The 14,039-nt window shown below is 39.1% G+C and overlaps 1 protein-coding gene across 4 annotated transcripts in view; it reads left to right on the top strand.

Annotated features, from left to right (window-relative positions):
• The window catches only part of RYR2 (ryanodine receptor 2), a 567,940-nt gene that overhangs the window by 435,537 nt on the left and 118,364 nt on the right, over window positions 1-14,039 (top strand). For all 4 annotated transcript variants that reach the window (XM_081039034.1, XM_081039033.1, XM_081039032.1 and 1 more), the window contains 5 exons: window positions 1,626-1,749; window positions 2,313-2,428; window positions 5,495-5,559; window positions 8,001-8,122; window positions 13,020-13,069. In XM_081039034.1, coding sequence (XP_080895160.1) covers window positions 1,626-1,749; window positions 2,313-2,428; window positions 5,495-5,559; window positions 8,001-8,122; window positions 13,020-13,069 — 477 coding nt within the window. The remainder of the gene's footprint in view (window positions 1-1,625; window positions 1,750-2,312; window positions 2,429-5,494; window positions 5,560-8,000; window positions 8,123-13,019; window positions 13,070-14,039) is intronic.

The following is a 14,039-nucleotide window of genomic DNA, read 5'->3' as shown; positions in this document are numbered from 1 at the left end:
TGAAATATGCTTATAACAGTTTCACAGTAGAAATTCTATAATTTCCTGACGGCTAGTACATGTTTCCTCATGTCTCAGAGGAATTTCTGTGGCTCTCCTTCCTGTTTCAGCATATGAATATCTACACTTCCCATCTAGCGTTGAGGTGTTGTCAGTTACTTAGACCTCCCTCCCTGACTTCCAGCTTAGATATTTCTCTTCTCTCACCCCTTTTTATTTCCCATCCCAGCCTTTCTGTCCTGTCCAGTCCAATTATGTTATTGTCTCTTACATGCTTTTGCTTTTTTTCCTGCTGTTTCTTTAGTACTAAAATGACCTAGTATTTTCTTAGTCATTTCTCAAATCTTTTCTTAACTTATTTACATAAATATTCTTTCAATTTAATGCCTCCTACACTGATGCTCTTGACGGTCTCTTTGCATTGATGATTGTTTGGTGTCACCTAATGGTCACAGAGTTCTGTGCGTGACTGCATTTCTGTAGATGGCACCCTCAGTCAAAGCATGGCATTTTCTCCTTTCCCTTTCTGTTTGCTTACTTCTTGAATTGGGCAAATTCAACATTGATGATAGGTTTAGTAGCCCCCGGCTAACCCACGCTGGACGCAGATTCAGTGGGCTCTATGTTGTTACCATGATTTGAACAAGATATTTATTATCAATTATTTTTTTCTGGAATTTCCTGAGCAGTTATGTTTCAAGGGATTCCATCTTCCCACAAAAAATATTCCCATACGTATTTTGTAAACTTTAAAAATGAGGCATGCCAGGCTGTTTATTTTGATGCTGATTTCATGGCATTCCATGTATCACACCTTTACATCTGGAATTACTGGTGCATTTTTTTTTGAAATTTTTTAATGTTTACAAAAAATGTGCAAAATTTATAATTTTATGATTTTTTTCTCATTATTAGATTTTGAAAATGTAAATAATGCCTAGCATTTTTAAATCTCCAAGAATGCTTTTAGTGTTTCTCGCCAGAATAGGGAAACTAGACTCCTAGACTTTTGCCAAAATTTTTAATCAGTCAAGTATGTATGTTGCTCTTAGATATTTAAAAGAAATCAACTTTTAACTTAGCAACCCAAGTATGGATTTTTAGACGTAAGTGACTATGAAGTACTCTCACCTGGAGGTAAAATTCCATATATAAGACCATATATAAGACCATATAAGACCATATATAGTAAAAATTCCATACATAAGACCATTTTATTCTCTCTGTGGGGTAGGAAATGGAAGGTGCTTTGTAATTTCACACGATCGAGCTGTGCATGTTTCAGTATTTGCAATCTCCACGTTCAAAACCTGTTTGAATGGACAAGAGAACCCAGCTTTTCTCCCTTCTTGTGTGACTGCAGATATTATTGGTATTTAATATCATGAATGCCTGCATGTTCATGTTTAATCACCTCTTACAAGGCATATGCGGCTTTTCTTTGAACAGATTTCCTAAATTAACTGGAACATTTAAGGCACTAACTAGTGAGGGAAGAGTCTTGCATGAGTCCCATATGCATACATATAAGGAGAGGAAGTTCTCTAGTATGGTCCTGTTTTACAGGCAGCCGCGTCTCGTTTCAGATTATTTCTGATTTTCATTCTGTCTCACCATTCTCCTAGGAGGTGGAAATCACCCACTGCTGGTGCCGTATGATACGCTGACGGCCAAGGAGAAAGCCAAGGACAGGGAAAAAGCCCAGGACATCCTCAAGTTCCTGCAGATCAACGGGTATGCGGTGTCCAGGTAAAAGCACACCCACTCCACTTACACATTCTTGCTCTAAAACTGAATATTTACATATCCCTACCAGACGTGATGCTGAAAATGAATTCAGCGATCTGTGTAAATCTTAGAGCTACCATGTAGCATGCTCAGATACACATGTCAGAAACATGAAGACCTTAGCTCTTTGCCACATTACTGAGTTCCTTTTGCTACTTATGGTACATCCCCTCCCATCATTTAGGCAAACTCTCTCAGCAAAATGACACTGTGTTTTTCTGAAGGCAGCATTATTTTGCATAGTAGTAGTTATTAGCTACAGTTTTGTATCAGATACAAAGTATTCCTTATCAGTTAAATCTCATTTTTAACTTTAGCTACACAATATTAGGTAACCTTCCAAATTTATGTATATTATATATTTATAAAATTTTGTGAAACATATATATTTATATATGTATATATATTATCTATCTATCTATATATCTATCTATCTATCTATCTATCTATCTATCTATCTATCTATCTATCTTCTAAAAGTCTTTGTATATATTGGATCCCATATTTCACTTCTGCTCTTCCAGAGGGTTCAAGGACCTGGAATTGGACACGCCTTCTATTGAGAAGCGATTTGCCTATAGTTTCCTTCAGCAGCTCATCTGCTATGTGGACGAAGCCCATCAGTACATTCTGGAGTTTGGTAGGTTCCACCGTCCTGCTACCAACAACCCAGCTGTTATTCTTTGTGTTTACAACATCGGGGTGACGTGTTCCCTGATGGTATAAACACTTTCCATCCATCCTGGCACCAACCACAGTCTAACAGTCAATAAACGAACACGTTCTTAGGGATAGCTGAATTCTGAGAACCTAAGAGACATTTAACATGTAATTCTGTTCTCTCTGTAAAGTTTGTTGGCATTGCTTTTTCATTTTGAAAGATACACTGGAAAGACGTCAAAATTTAAGGGACAGTTAAATCTTTCCTTATGAAATTCATTGCTCTGCCCTTAAAAAGAAGTAACACTCAACAATGGATTCCTGAAATTTCTAGACAAGGTAGAAGCCTTGAGTTTAGCTTTCGTGGGAACTCACGTTTATACTAAAGTTTCTGCAATGTGGAATGCTGTATTATCCTCAGAGAGTAACATGAAGGACTCCCCACCCATCTGGCCCAGTACCACCTGAGTACGGAAAGAATTCCTTATATTAAATCTTAGATTCAGAACATTTAATCAAGGCAGCCCCCTCTCACCTCTGTGATTTCGTGGTCCTCATCAGCACTGTAAGATTAAAATTCAAGTCATTAATTACTCCCCTTTGGTATTTTCTTGTTTCTCGCCTTCCGTAGCCTAAGTGAGATTAAAGCTTTTCCAGTTTATCATTATTCTCTCTCTCTTGTTTTAATTATTTCTTTCGTTTTTTAATTTTTCTATTGCAGTTGACATACAATGTTATATTAATTTTAGGTGTACAACTTGGTGATGAGATATTTATATAACTTACAAAGAGATCACCCCAATAAGTCTAGTACCTGAGACCACACATATAGTTATTACAACATTGACTAGATTCCCTGTGCCGTACTTTACATCTCTATGACTTTTTTTGTAACTGGCAATTTGTACTTTTTAATTCCTTGTCCTTTGTTGATTGTTTTTCTCTTAAAGAATTTTCCTGTCTTTCAACCTGCTTCTATTTACAGTCTGAAAGCTGTATTTTTGCTTTCTTCTTAACCATCTTTTTCACAAAAGCCAATTATGCAAACTAATTTATAATAGGTAATCTCTTTGTAACTCATGCAATATTTTTAATATGATTAATGAGTCATCCTGACTATAGCCAAATTAGTCTGAATTAATGAAATTTGACCAAAGAACAGAATTGAGGCCATGGTGAATTTTTGAAGCTTTTATGAGAAAGGTTGCATATTAAAATTTCTTGTCCACATTTAAACGTATCTGATATAAGTAGCAACCCTTAGATCCAGTCTTCTTTTTGGCAAGTGAGAGGAGAAGAGGCAAAGAAAGACTAATTATTTCGAAAAGGGAACAAGAAAATTGTTTTGTTTAAAAAAAAAACAAACCTCGTGGTGGAAAGCAAACACAGAAATTTGAAGTGTAAAATGTGTCTAGGTTTTATTCACATTGTATTCAAATTTCTGGGTAAACCACTTGGGACAGTGTTTGTGTAGGGAATGGGCAAATTTATCCACTTAGCACACTTCTTTCTTTCCACAGGGAGAACGTAAGGTTAGATGAATAGAGAACCCAACAAATAGGGTTTCCTACAATTGCTGAAATTACATGTATGTTTTCCAGAGGCTGTGACAGGAAATTATGTACAAGAACTCTGTTAGAGGAACCAGTAGGCTTGGGATTGTCTGCACCATCATTTGTTTAATTGTCATTGTTACTACAAATAAAACTTTCATAATTCCTCCCTCTTTTGTCACCTTGTTGTCTTTGCCACATATCTTTAATGTATTTCTTCTTAGATGTAGGCTGCTGGCAATAGTAAGAATATACATATTCTTTTTTCACATTTTACACATAAGCATTTTTGTTAAGATGTATAACGAGAGATATTTTCTATTTAATTCCTTGTAATATTCCTTGTGCATATAGCTATGCACAAAATTCTGTCTTGGCATAGTTTATATGAGAAAGTCCCTTATATGCATCCAGACATTTTACATTATATATTTGGGAGAGATTTAGTAAAATTGTGATGCAAAGATGAAATTCACAAGTGTTAAAAAGCCATCATTTTTTTTTGCTTATTCGTGGGAATAATAGTGTTCTGATATTACAAAATGTTACCTAAATTCCCTAAAAATTATCCTGAATGTGTGTCTAAGATTTAATAAATGTGTATCTCAAATTGTTCTGATTTCTATTTGCCAAAAATTTTTTTAAGCGAGTCAGTTTGATTCTTATGAAATATGGAAGCTCTGCTTAAAACCTTAACTATGACCTTGTGTCTAATTCTGAGTTGTTTGGCTCTCTAGTATGTTCTGTATCTCATCACAGTTATTTCAGTTCATTATTACCTCTTCTGTGTGCATGAAGGAGGGAAGAAAGGCCAGCTTCTCAGCTAAATGCCTTAGGTCAATCAATACCTAACCTCAGAATCATTTTTCCAACCATGGGAGCATTTGAGTGTTTTTGCTTTGCTTGAGGAAATTATCCTTTGACGTTGGTGAACTTTATTCTTTAGCAGAATGTTACTTTTCCAACCTAGTATTACAAGTGTGATCTTTTCCCCCGGTGTAGGTGCTGGCACCATTCTGATTTTGTAGTTATATTAATATTGGAATATATTAATATATTAATATATTAATTTGAGTCACACAAAGAAATAACTGTGTTTATTAGAGGCCAAAGTGGAACCAGTTACCCTTACTCTACTTGCACTCATTTTTCTCACCCCAGTGAGCTTCTTTCAGGAGTGGGCATTTTCACTGTATATTATTCCAGTTTCTTCATGACTACATGCCAGTAGGACCTCAGAGCTGCACCAGGGTACTTGTGCTCATAGCCACATGTCTGGACTGTCCTCAAGAGCTTTTTCATTTGGATTTGGCTATTACGTTCCTTTTTATTTATTATACTGCCAGAGTTAGTCTTGAAATATCTTTGGTTGGCTTTTTACTTTCAGCTTAGTGGGATAGTGCATTCAGCAATGTGTTCTAAATTTCGCAAGTAGGGTGGATATCTTGTACTGTTTGAAGTGCAAATGTTCCTAAAAACTCTTCTGTCTACAGATGGTGGCAGCAGAAGCAAAGGAGAGCATTTCCCTTACGAACAAGAAATCAAGTTCTTTGCTAAAGTACAGTATACAGTTCATCTTGTTTTTGCTTCGATATGTTTGCTTACAAAATATACCTGCTAGCTCTTTGCCTCTTTACAGAATGTGCTTGTCTTTCAACATGACTTCTACTGCAAGTAAATACTCTGTGGCACCAGTAGCTGCAGGAACTATGTGGGTAATTTGCTCCCAGCTCCCTTGGTTTCACTTCAACTCTGTCTGCTCCCCCTACCTCATCTCTCGAATGACTTTGTTCTATATGAAGTCTAAACCAGAGTTCTCTTTTTTGGCTCTATTATATAACATATGATAGATCTATGATATAACACATAACATGTCATATGTAACATAGAAGAAAAATACCTATTTCTTACTATTTGAATGTTATTACTTCAGATTTTTAGATGAGCATTTATTCTGTAAAGAGGAAAAGCACCAGCTAATTTATAAATGGGGACATTAGAAGGACCTTTATGATAGAATCTTTATTGTGGGACCTTATTCCTACTCAGTTTACAGCTGAGGCTCAGAGGTGATAGATTATTCACATATAAAGTATATCCCATTCTTATGATTCATTTCATTTAAAACAGTTTATCAAGAATTTGCTATCTGCCTAGAGCCTTCATGGCTTCTTTTCAGCCCATAAGGGAAGGAGCCCAGAGGTAGCTGCAGAGTCTCCACGTTGGTCCATTCACGCTCTCAGTGTTCACACTGCCTAGTATGTCAGGCTTTAGACAGTGTCCTGTGGGGTCCTGTGGGGTCCTGTGGGGTCCTGTGGGGTCACTGTCAGGGGCGCAGAACACCCTTGGGACGATTCCCTGTGATCAAATGTTGCAGTTCACCTAGAGACCTCCTGATGTCTGTCCGTTTCCTTTCAAAGTACTTGCGTTTGGTGGTTATTATAGATTGTTTGCAAGATGGAATGTTGTTTTGATTGATTAATATTTGGCTTCTATTAAATGTTTTCAGAATTCTGCCCTTTACTGTAAGGGAGATTTCACTCGTCTTTTTTTTTTTTTTCCCTCCACTTGGTATAGCACTTAAAGTCTGTATCAAGCACCTGACGTTTATTCTGAGCTGGACATTGTAGTTATCCTTATCTACTAGGATGAGCCCCCCTCATAGCCAGTTGCCATGTTCATGGCCTCTCATCACACATTTAAAAATATATTTTGCACTGCATTGCTCATGTACTCAGCACCCTACTGATTTTGTTTGCAGATTTCTAATGTGCCTTACTTTCTACTAAATGTATGCTTCATTCATTCATTTATTTATTGAGTACCTACTATGTGTCAATCACTAAATACAGGCAATGTCACAACTTTCTTGGAAGATCACCAAAACTTGCATGTTCCTATAATATACAAATGTGCTATACCACATTGGAGGAAAAAAAATGTAGTTAGACAAACTTGCGTCTAAATAGTAGTAAAGCCAATTATTCTCACTTTTTTCATTCATTTATTCAAGAAATATTTATCTAGTGCTAGCTATAAGCCCAACAAAACCCCTGAACACTGGCGATTCATGGTAAACAAAACAGTTAAGGCAGGTCCTAGAGGCCAGGAGAGGGCTGTCATGGGAAACAAACTCAGTTCTCAGGTACTTTATAGATTCTTAGGTAGAGAGGCTAACCCCAAATCACACATATAAAATGTGACATTGCAAATGGTGTTGTTATAGGAGCAGAGAATATGGGGGTTTTGTCTGATGGAGGAGTCAGCAAAGGCTTATCTGATGAAGAGCCATGATCTGCAGCCTGCGGAAGGGAGTGAATTGGTTATGGGGTGTGTGTGTGGGAAGAGCATTTCAAACATAGGGAATGGCATTGCAAAGCCTTGTGGTGTGAATTGGCAGGGAAGAGGAGGAATTCACCAAAGGCCAGCAGGACCGGGGTACAGAAATGGGAGGTGGGCTTTGAGGGATGCCAGGTAAGAACAGCAGTGTGGAGGTAGGAAAGTGACAGTGCAACTTTGAGTAAGTCACTCTCTTCCTACACCTCCGTTTAAAATCTACAGAGAAGGGGTAGTGGCACCTACTATACGGAGTAGTTATAGGGTAAATTAAATGACAGGATGCCAGTTGCAGTCCTCTACACATAGTTGAGACTCAATAAATGGTCATTATTGATTATTTTTGAAATTATTGGGCACTGAACTGTATTCTATGAAATAACTAAGAATTCTTTTATTTTGAAAAAATATTGAAAATAATTCCAAACTGCTGAAAATTTAGTGTATTCCCCATAATTACACACACACACACACACACACACACACACACACACACGAGGACTACAGTTAGCAACTGAGGTATAAGGGAGCCACACTCTGAAATGGTGCTGTCTGGCATGGCCGTGGATATTGGGGAACCTGTCGCATGCTCCAAAGCCTCCGCCCTCACTCATCCCCCAGAGATCCCACCATGTAGATCTGTCTTCTTTTCCTTTCTTTCAGGTCGTTCTTCCTTTAATTGACCAGTATTTCAAAAACCATCGTTTATACTTCTTATCTGCAGCAAGCAGACCTCTCTGTTCTGGAGGACATGCTTCAAACAAAGAGAAAGAAATGGTGACGAGGTAAAGAGCTCTTACATAAAGACCGTTGTTTGAGTGTTTGCATTGGGGAAAGAATGCCCTGGACCTTGAAGGGGGCATGGCCAGAGTGCCTGCCCATCCGCCCTGGCCGGTCCTCTTAGAATCAGACACTGTGAGGAGGATGGTGTTTTGCAGTTAATACATACTGAATAGAAGGAATAAAATACCCAATTTAGAACTGATAAGTAGAGGCTGGACAGGCATCACTGTATTAGGGTGTTTGATAAATGGTGCTTTTGCCATTAATTTCTTTAAAATTCCTTCAACTTTAATTATTTTTGCCAGCCTTAATTTTTTAGGAGGGCAAACTCCTATTTACAGAAATTATTTTAAATATTAAAGAAAAATAATGTCCACTATTGGAAGTATATGAAGTAAAAATATATCCTTTCTGAAGATTTCCCCACACCCCACTCAAGCTGGCACGTTAGCAATGCTTTCTCATTTTTGCTTACATCTAAATATTCTTCATAGATTTATTTCTGATTGTTCTGGGGATTTCAGGTCTGATTTCTTCAAAATTCTTCCAGAACTTAATATACAAGCCTTCTATGTTGTTACATTATGCAGGAGTCCATGTCAAGCTTTTAGACTATATCTGAAAAAAAAAATCTGTAAAAGTGAGTAACCTATATAAAGTAGATACAGACTTGAACTTAACATTAATGATATGCTGAATGGCAGTGCAGTGTCAACCTACTGGATAGAGCGAGACGAGATTGAACATAGACTCTCTGGAGGGTAAAGAAATAAGGTGTCTGCATTGTGTAACATTGGGAATAGGGACTTGAATGAAATTTTAAGCTCATGTCTTTACTCATATTGTCCATTTTACCAACTAGTAAGTAGACAATTGTGTGATGTTGAATTTCAACAGCATTAAAAAATGTCCCCAAACTTCAAATAATAGTCTTCCTATGAAACTGATAAAACTGATTGTAGTTAAAATAACAGAATCCATCCCCGTGACACTTTGTGTTTCCACAAACTGTGTTACCTAAAAGGAAAAGTCAAGCAGGGCTGCTTTCCAAGATCTGCACCCCTTACTGCCCCCCCCCTTCCTTCCGGCTTCCCCAGCAGAGGGAGGGGCATCCCTCCTGACCCCGGTGGCCCAGCGCCCCCCCTGTGGACAGTGAGTGCACACAGGGCTAGAAAACGCCAAAGCACCAAGTTCCCATTAACACCATGACACCTGAGCCGAGTCCCCTCCACCTCCCTGGGTCCAGTCAGCCTTTTGTAACAGAAATTTTGTTCCCAGGGGGTGATGGTCATTTACATGTCACTCAGTTACATAAATCAAGAGAACATACAATCAGAGAACATAGGAAAAATCCAAAGGCAATTAGGCACATTCCTCTTTCCCGCTCCTGTATTGTGTTTCGTTGTCTCCATTTAATTTTCGGTCTTACTCTAGGAACTATTCACTGACAATAAGTGACTCATTTTCTATTACTGACCACATCCCTCACAGAATAAATCAGAATAGCATCACAATTCTGGTAATTCAGGGGGAATGCAGGATATGTAGATTCACTATGAAATCTTGTCATTGATATGAAATACCAAAATAAGGGATATTTTTCCTTCCTTCTTTTTAATTTTTAGTTATATAATTTTTACTTAATTAATAGTACCAAGATACCAGTGAGACTTTTCCATAGAACGATCAGACGTCCTTTAGGACAATCTGGCAGGAGCAGTGAGGTTGACGGCAGTGGGCGTCGGGGAGGCCGTGGCAGACTGTTGTAACAGAAGTGCTCCCTCAAATAAGGGGTGCTCCCCACGGCTGATTCCGCACATTCTTCTCAGTGCCTGCCATGCACCAGATGCTGTCCTAAGTGAGGGCATGCAAGTACCCAGTCCCTAATGTTCATGGAAGTACAGCTGGGTGAGGCACCCAAATGGAGCTCAGTAGATAATCAGTGTGGGGCGTGTAAGTGGTGACACATTATAGTGTGGGGATACAGAGGGCATGCCGATGGAGAGAGGGGCTGGATGTGGGGACACGTAAGAGGGAAGATCCCCAGGACTTGGCAGTGAGTCGCATGACAAATGGACAGGAGGAGTGAGCACGGAGCTGAAGGTTCAATGCTGAGCAGTTGGGATGATACTGGAGTCACGAGTAAAACCAGGTGCTTTCAGAAGAATTCGTTTTTAACAGAGGTTACATTGGGTTAGGTATTTATTGACATATAAATACCAACAGGTCATTCACCTGGGAAGATTCAGCAGAAAGTTGGGAATACGTGCCTGGTGTTGGAGACCACAGGGCAAGAAATGATACATTGTGGGCTTATCTTTACCCACGTAATGCTTGAAGCTCTGGAGAATAGAGGGAGAAGCAAAAAGGTGTGAATACGAAAACTTGGAGAATTATGACAGGTGGAGGGATTTGCAAAGTGGGTCTTTGAAGAACACAGAGAATAATTAGTTTGAGAGGAAGGGGAGAAAAATCTTGCTGTAAAATAGAATCCAGGGTTTCACAGCTTTAAGGAGTCAGTGATGCCACATTTGAGAGTTTTCCAGGAAGGAGACTGAAAAAGATTGCTGGATGGGTTACTGAGAACTTCAGGGGAGTGCTCTGTAGAGCAGCGCGATGGAAAGCAGATTACAAGACAGTGAGTCAGTTCTGAGGAAGTGTCAATGCATTATTAATTCTCAAGAGTGTTAGGAATGGAGGGATATAGAGCAAGGGGATAACAGTATTACTGAAAATATTTGTAGAGAAACTACAGGCCAGAGCTCAAGATAATCAAACCTAGTAGCCTGTACAGAACTTACTCCCTGACAGTGGATGACACAGAGGGGAAAGTGACATAATTTATCTACTGGGAGGACCTAGCTTTCTGTATATCAGTATCTGTCCCTGGTGGTACATCTGTCACTGTTAGGAGCAGCTGATACTGTAAGAAGTCATTTTTCTCTGACAGATTCTCAGACATTAAATGCAATCCAGTGGAATGGGATACAGAGCAATTCTGTTTAGCATCACAGCCGAGCATCCTAGGTCTGGAATTTTTAACTGGGGTAAAATATAATCCTACCATTATATGTGCAACATCATCCGAGAATATTTTCCCTGGATGCTAGAGAGTCCCCACTAATGAGAGAGAAAAGATGTCACTTAAGATAGATTAGAATACCGGCATCCAAAGTGTGTACAACTCTAAGGTGTAATCATTCTCCTTAGGTGGAGGTGGAACCTTGTTGAGTCAGTGTGCATAAAGCTCAGTGGAGGAGAGCACCTGGAGAAAATTGCCCTTGTTTTGTCTTTTTTGTTCGAATAATACAGCTCAGGGGCCAATGTCATCATCGGTCTACTTGAGTAGATCATTGTTTTAAGAACTTCTAGCACGAAAGAGATTTCCTGAGACTTTAACTTCACTTAGATATTTGTGGCTGAATGTTTTCTAGGGAGAGCTACACAATGCCCTATGTAATTAATTTTCACCCATTATTCCACGTCAATGCTGAAGTGAGCTAGGATGATCAGAACTTGCAATGGAAGAGGTCAGCATCACTCATGGGATTCTCTCTCTCTCTTTTTTCCCATCCTGTTATGAGCAATTGCCTGATTTTATCCACGACATAGTCTATATCCCCAGTGCTGGCAAGTGTACGTCTGCACATTTGCTGGTCATAGAGAGCTTTGCAGGAGAGGCTGGGACAGTCAGGACATAGCTGTTCTCCTGATGGGAAAAGTCAGGCTGAGTGTGGGTGCTGCTGTACAAACTGCCTTCATGGTTAAAGATGTGGTAAGTTCTGGGTACACAGAGCCTGTGCTTTCGGAGAGTTCACAGGCATATGGGTAGATATGAAAATCACATCAATTGTAATATGGGAGGTTAGGAGTGATGGTAGAGATTTGCAAATGGCCCCTGGGAGATGCTAGGAGGGGGCCTCTTTCAGTTTGGTTTGGGGATGGCACCGGAGCACTGGGTGTTAGAAAAGGCTTCATGGAGTAAGCATGTCGTATACAGGATATTAAGGGGTGGGTAACGGGAGAATCGCATGGACGTGAGCAAGGGCTGTTCCTGAAAAGAGGGTCCTGATGACAAGACAGGAAAATAGTAGGTATTGCCCAGGTTCTGGGGTTTGGTTCCCGCGTCAGCGCACATCAGTACTGTCACGCTGAATGAAGACTTCCTTGTTTGTCATCTCCCATATTCATCTCCAGGAAGACACAAAGACCCAGGAACTTGCTCTTGAGGAAATAAGAAACATACTCAACTCATGCATTAGCATTAAGTGCCCAAGTTATCACCCCTGTAATATTTCTCTCCGAGTGATTGTTAGTCGTTCAAATTCTGTCTCTACTTCACTGTATTCAAATTCACTGAATGCTTTGGTATATGTGTAAGGGGTGAGGTCAAGTTTGGGAAGAAGGAAAGTTCAAATGATGACCCATACTAAAACTTAAAGTAATATTCTATGCCCAGAGTACCATACTTTTGTTATTAAATAATATCTATAACAACAAAAAAAATCTAGAATTTCAGTGGTATATTTGAACAGATACAATTAATTGTTTTCCTTGTGGTTTTTCAGTAGTTATATTCTTGCGCGGTTCATATAGATTGCTTTTATATTAATTAGCTTTGCTTTCAATTTTTTTTTTTTTGGTTTCTTATAATACGTGCTTTTTTAACCATGTTTCTTAAAGATACGCACTCAGAGACTCTTTCTTTAATACCTTTACTCCACATTCTGCTCAGAGAATTGATTCTTTCTGCGTGACATCATGTTGCTTTTTCCGGCTCATATACCAGCTGTTTATTTTTCTGTTTTCTTTTTTTTAAATTTTATTTTAATTTCTCCCTGTCTTTTCTACCTTCCCTACCCCTTTCCCCTTTCTCTTTTGTTTTTCTTTTGTCTTCAGCCTATTCTGCAAACTTGGAGTTCTTGTCAGGCATAGGATTTCACTATTTGGTAAGGAGACCCTTGAAAATTACTAGCATGGCCATCACTTGGTTTTCTTTGCCATTTTCACACTGTGTTGTGTGCTGCTATGTTGCATGAATGCATGTTTGCATGGCTGTATGCATGGTTGTCCTAGGTCAAGAAAGGTCCTCCAGGTTGTTTGTGAGGAGCATTACCTGCGGTGAAATTGAAGACTGTCACTTTTTTATACTTGTCCAAAGCACACTTGAAAACCAAAAGGTTACATTATTAAAGAGCAAATGAATAGAAATGGCAGCTTCTGTCATATTTTATTTCAGAGGGGTAAAGCAAAACCGAGCTCTTGCATTTGTGTTTGATTATCTCTGATAGGTTAAATAATGAGCTGTTATATATTTAAACCTTTTAACTGCACTTGTGTTTGTAATGCCCTTGAATACAGATTTGCATGTTGACTGCATTGAAGACATTGGAGCTTCATAGTAGAGACAGTGAGGCCGAGGGCTTCACTTAGCAAAGTGACTTTTCTAGCACCGCTCACCCTGTAGTCAGTTTGTGTTGGTTTCTGAGAGTTCATATAGCTGAGGTCACGTTTTGAGCACTTGCTTTCACCCGCCCTGCGGGGCGGTCACTTACTTCCCACAGACGGTCCTGGCTGTGGGGCTTGAGGACTCTGCAGCCCCTGGCAGAGTTGTGTTTTACTGTTTTACCTTTCCTATATCTCCTGTTACGAACTGACAAAGCAAAATTCAGCCTTATACTCTATAGGTTTTGAGGCAGTGTTAGGGGAATTCAGTAATAAAACATTTAGTGTACCGATAGAGATGTTTTAAGTTCAGTTCCATTTACAGGAAAAATTAAAGATTAAGTCAGTGGTTTAAAAGCCAGAGTGAACAAACTGAGGAATAGATGTGTGTGTATGTGTGTGTGTGTGTCTGACACACACACACACACACACACACACACAACTAACTTATAAGTTCTTTAACACACTCCATAT

The sequence above is a fragment of the Rhinolophus hipposideros genome (assembly GCF_964194185.1).
Source record: "Rhinolophus hipposideros genome assembly, chromosome: 26".
NCBI lineage: Eukaryota > Metazoa > Chordata > Mammalia > Chiroptera > Rhinolophidae > Rhinolophus > Rhinolophus hipposideros.
The sequence above is the reverse complement of the archived record's forward strand: the minus strand, read 5'-3'. Positions and strand labels throughout refer to the sequence as shown.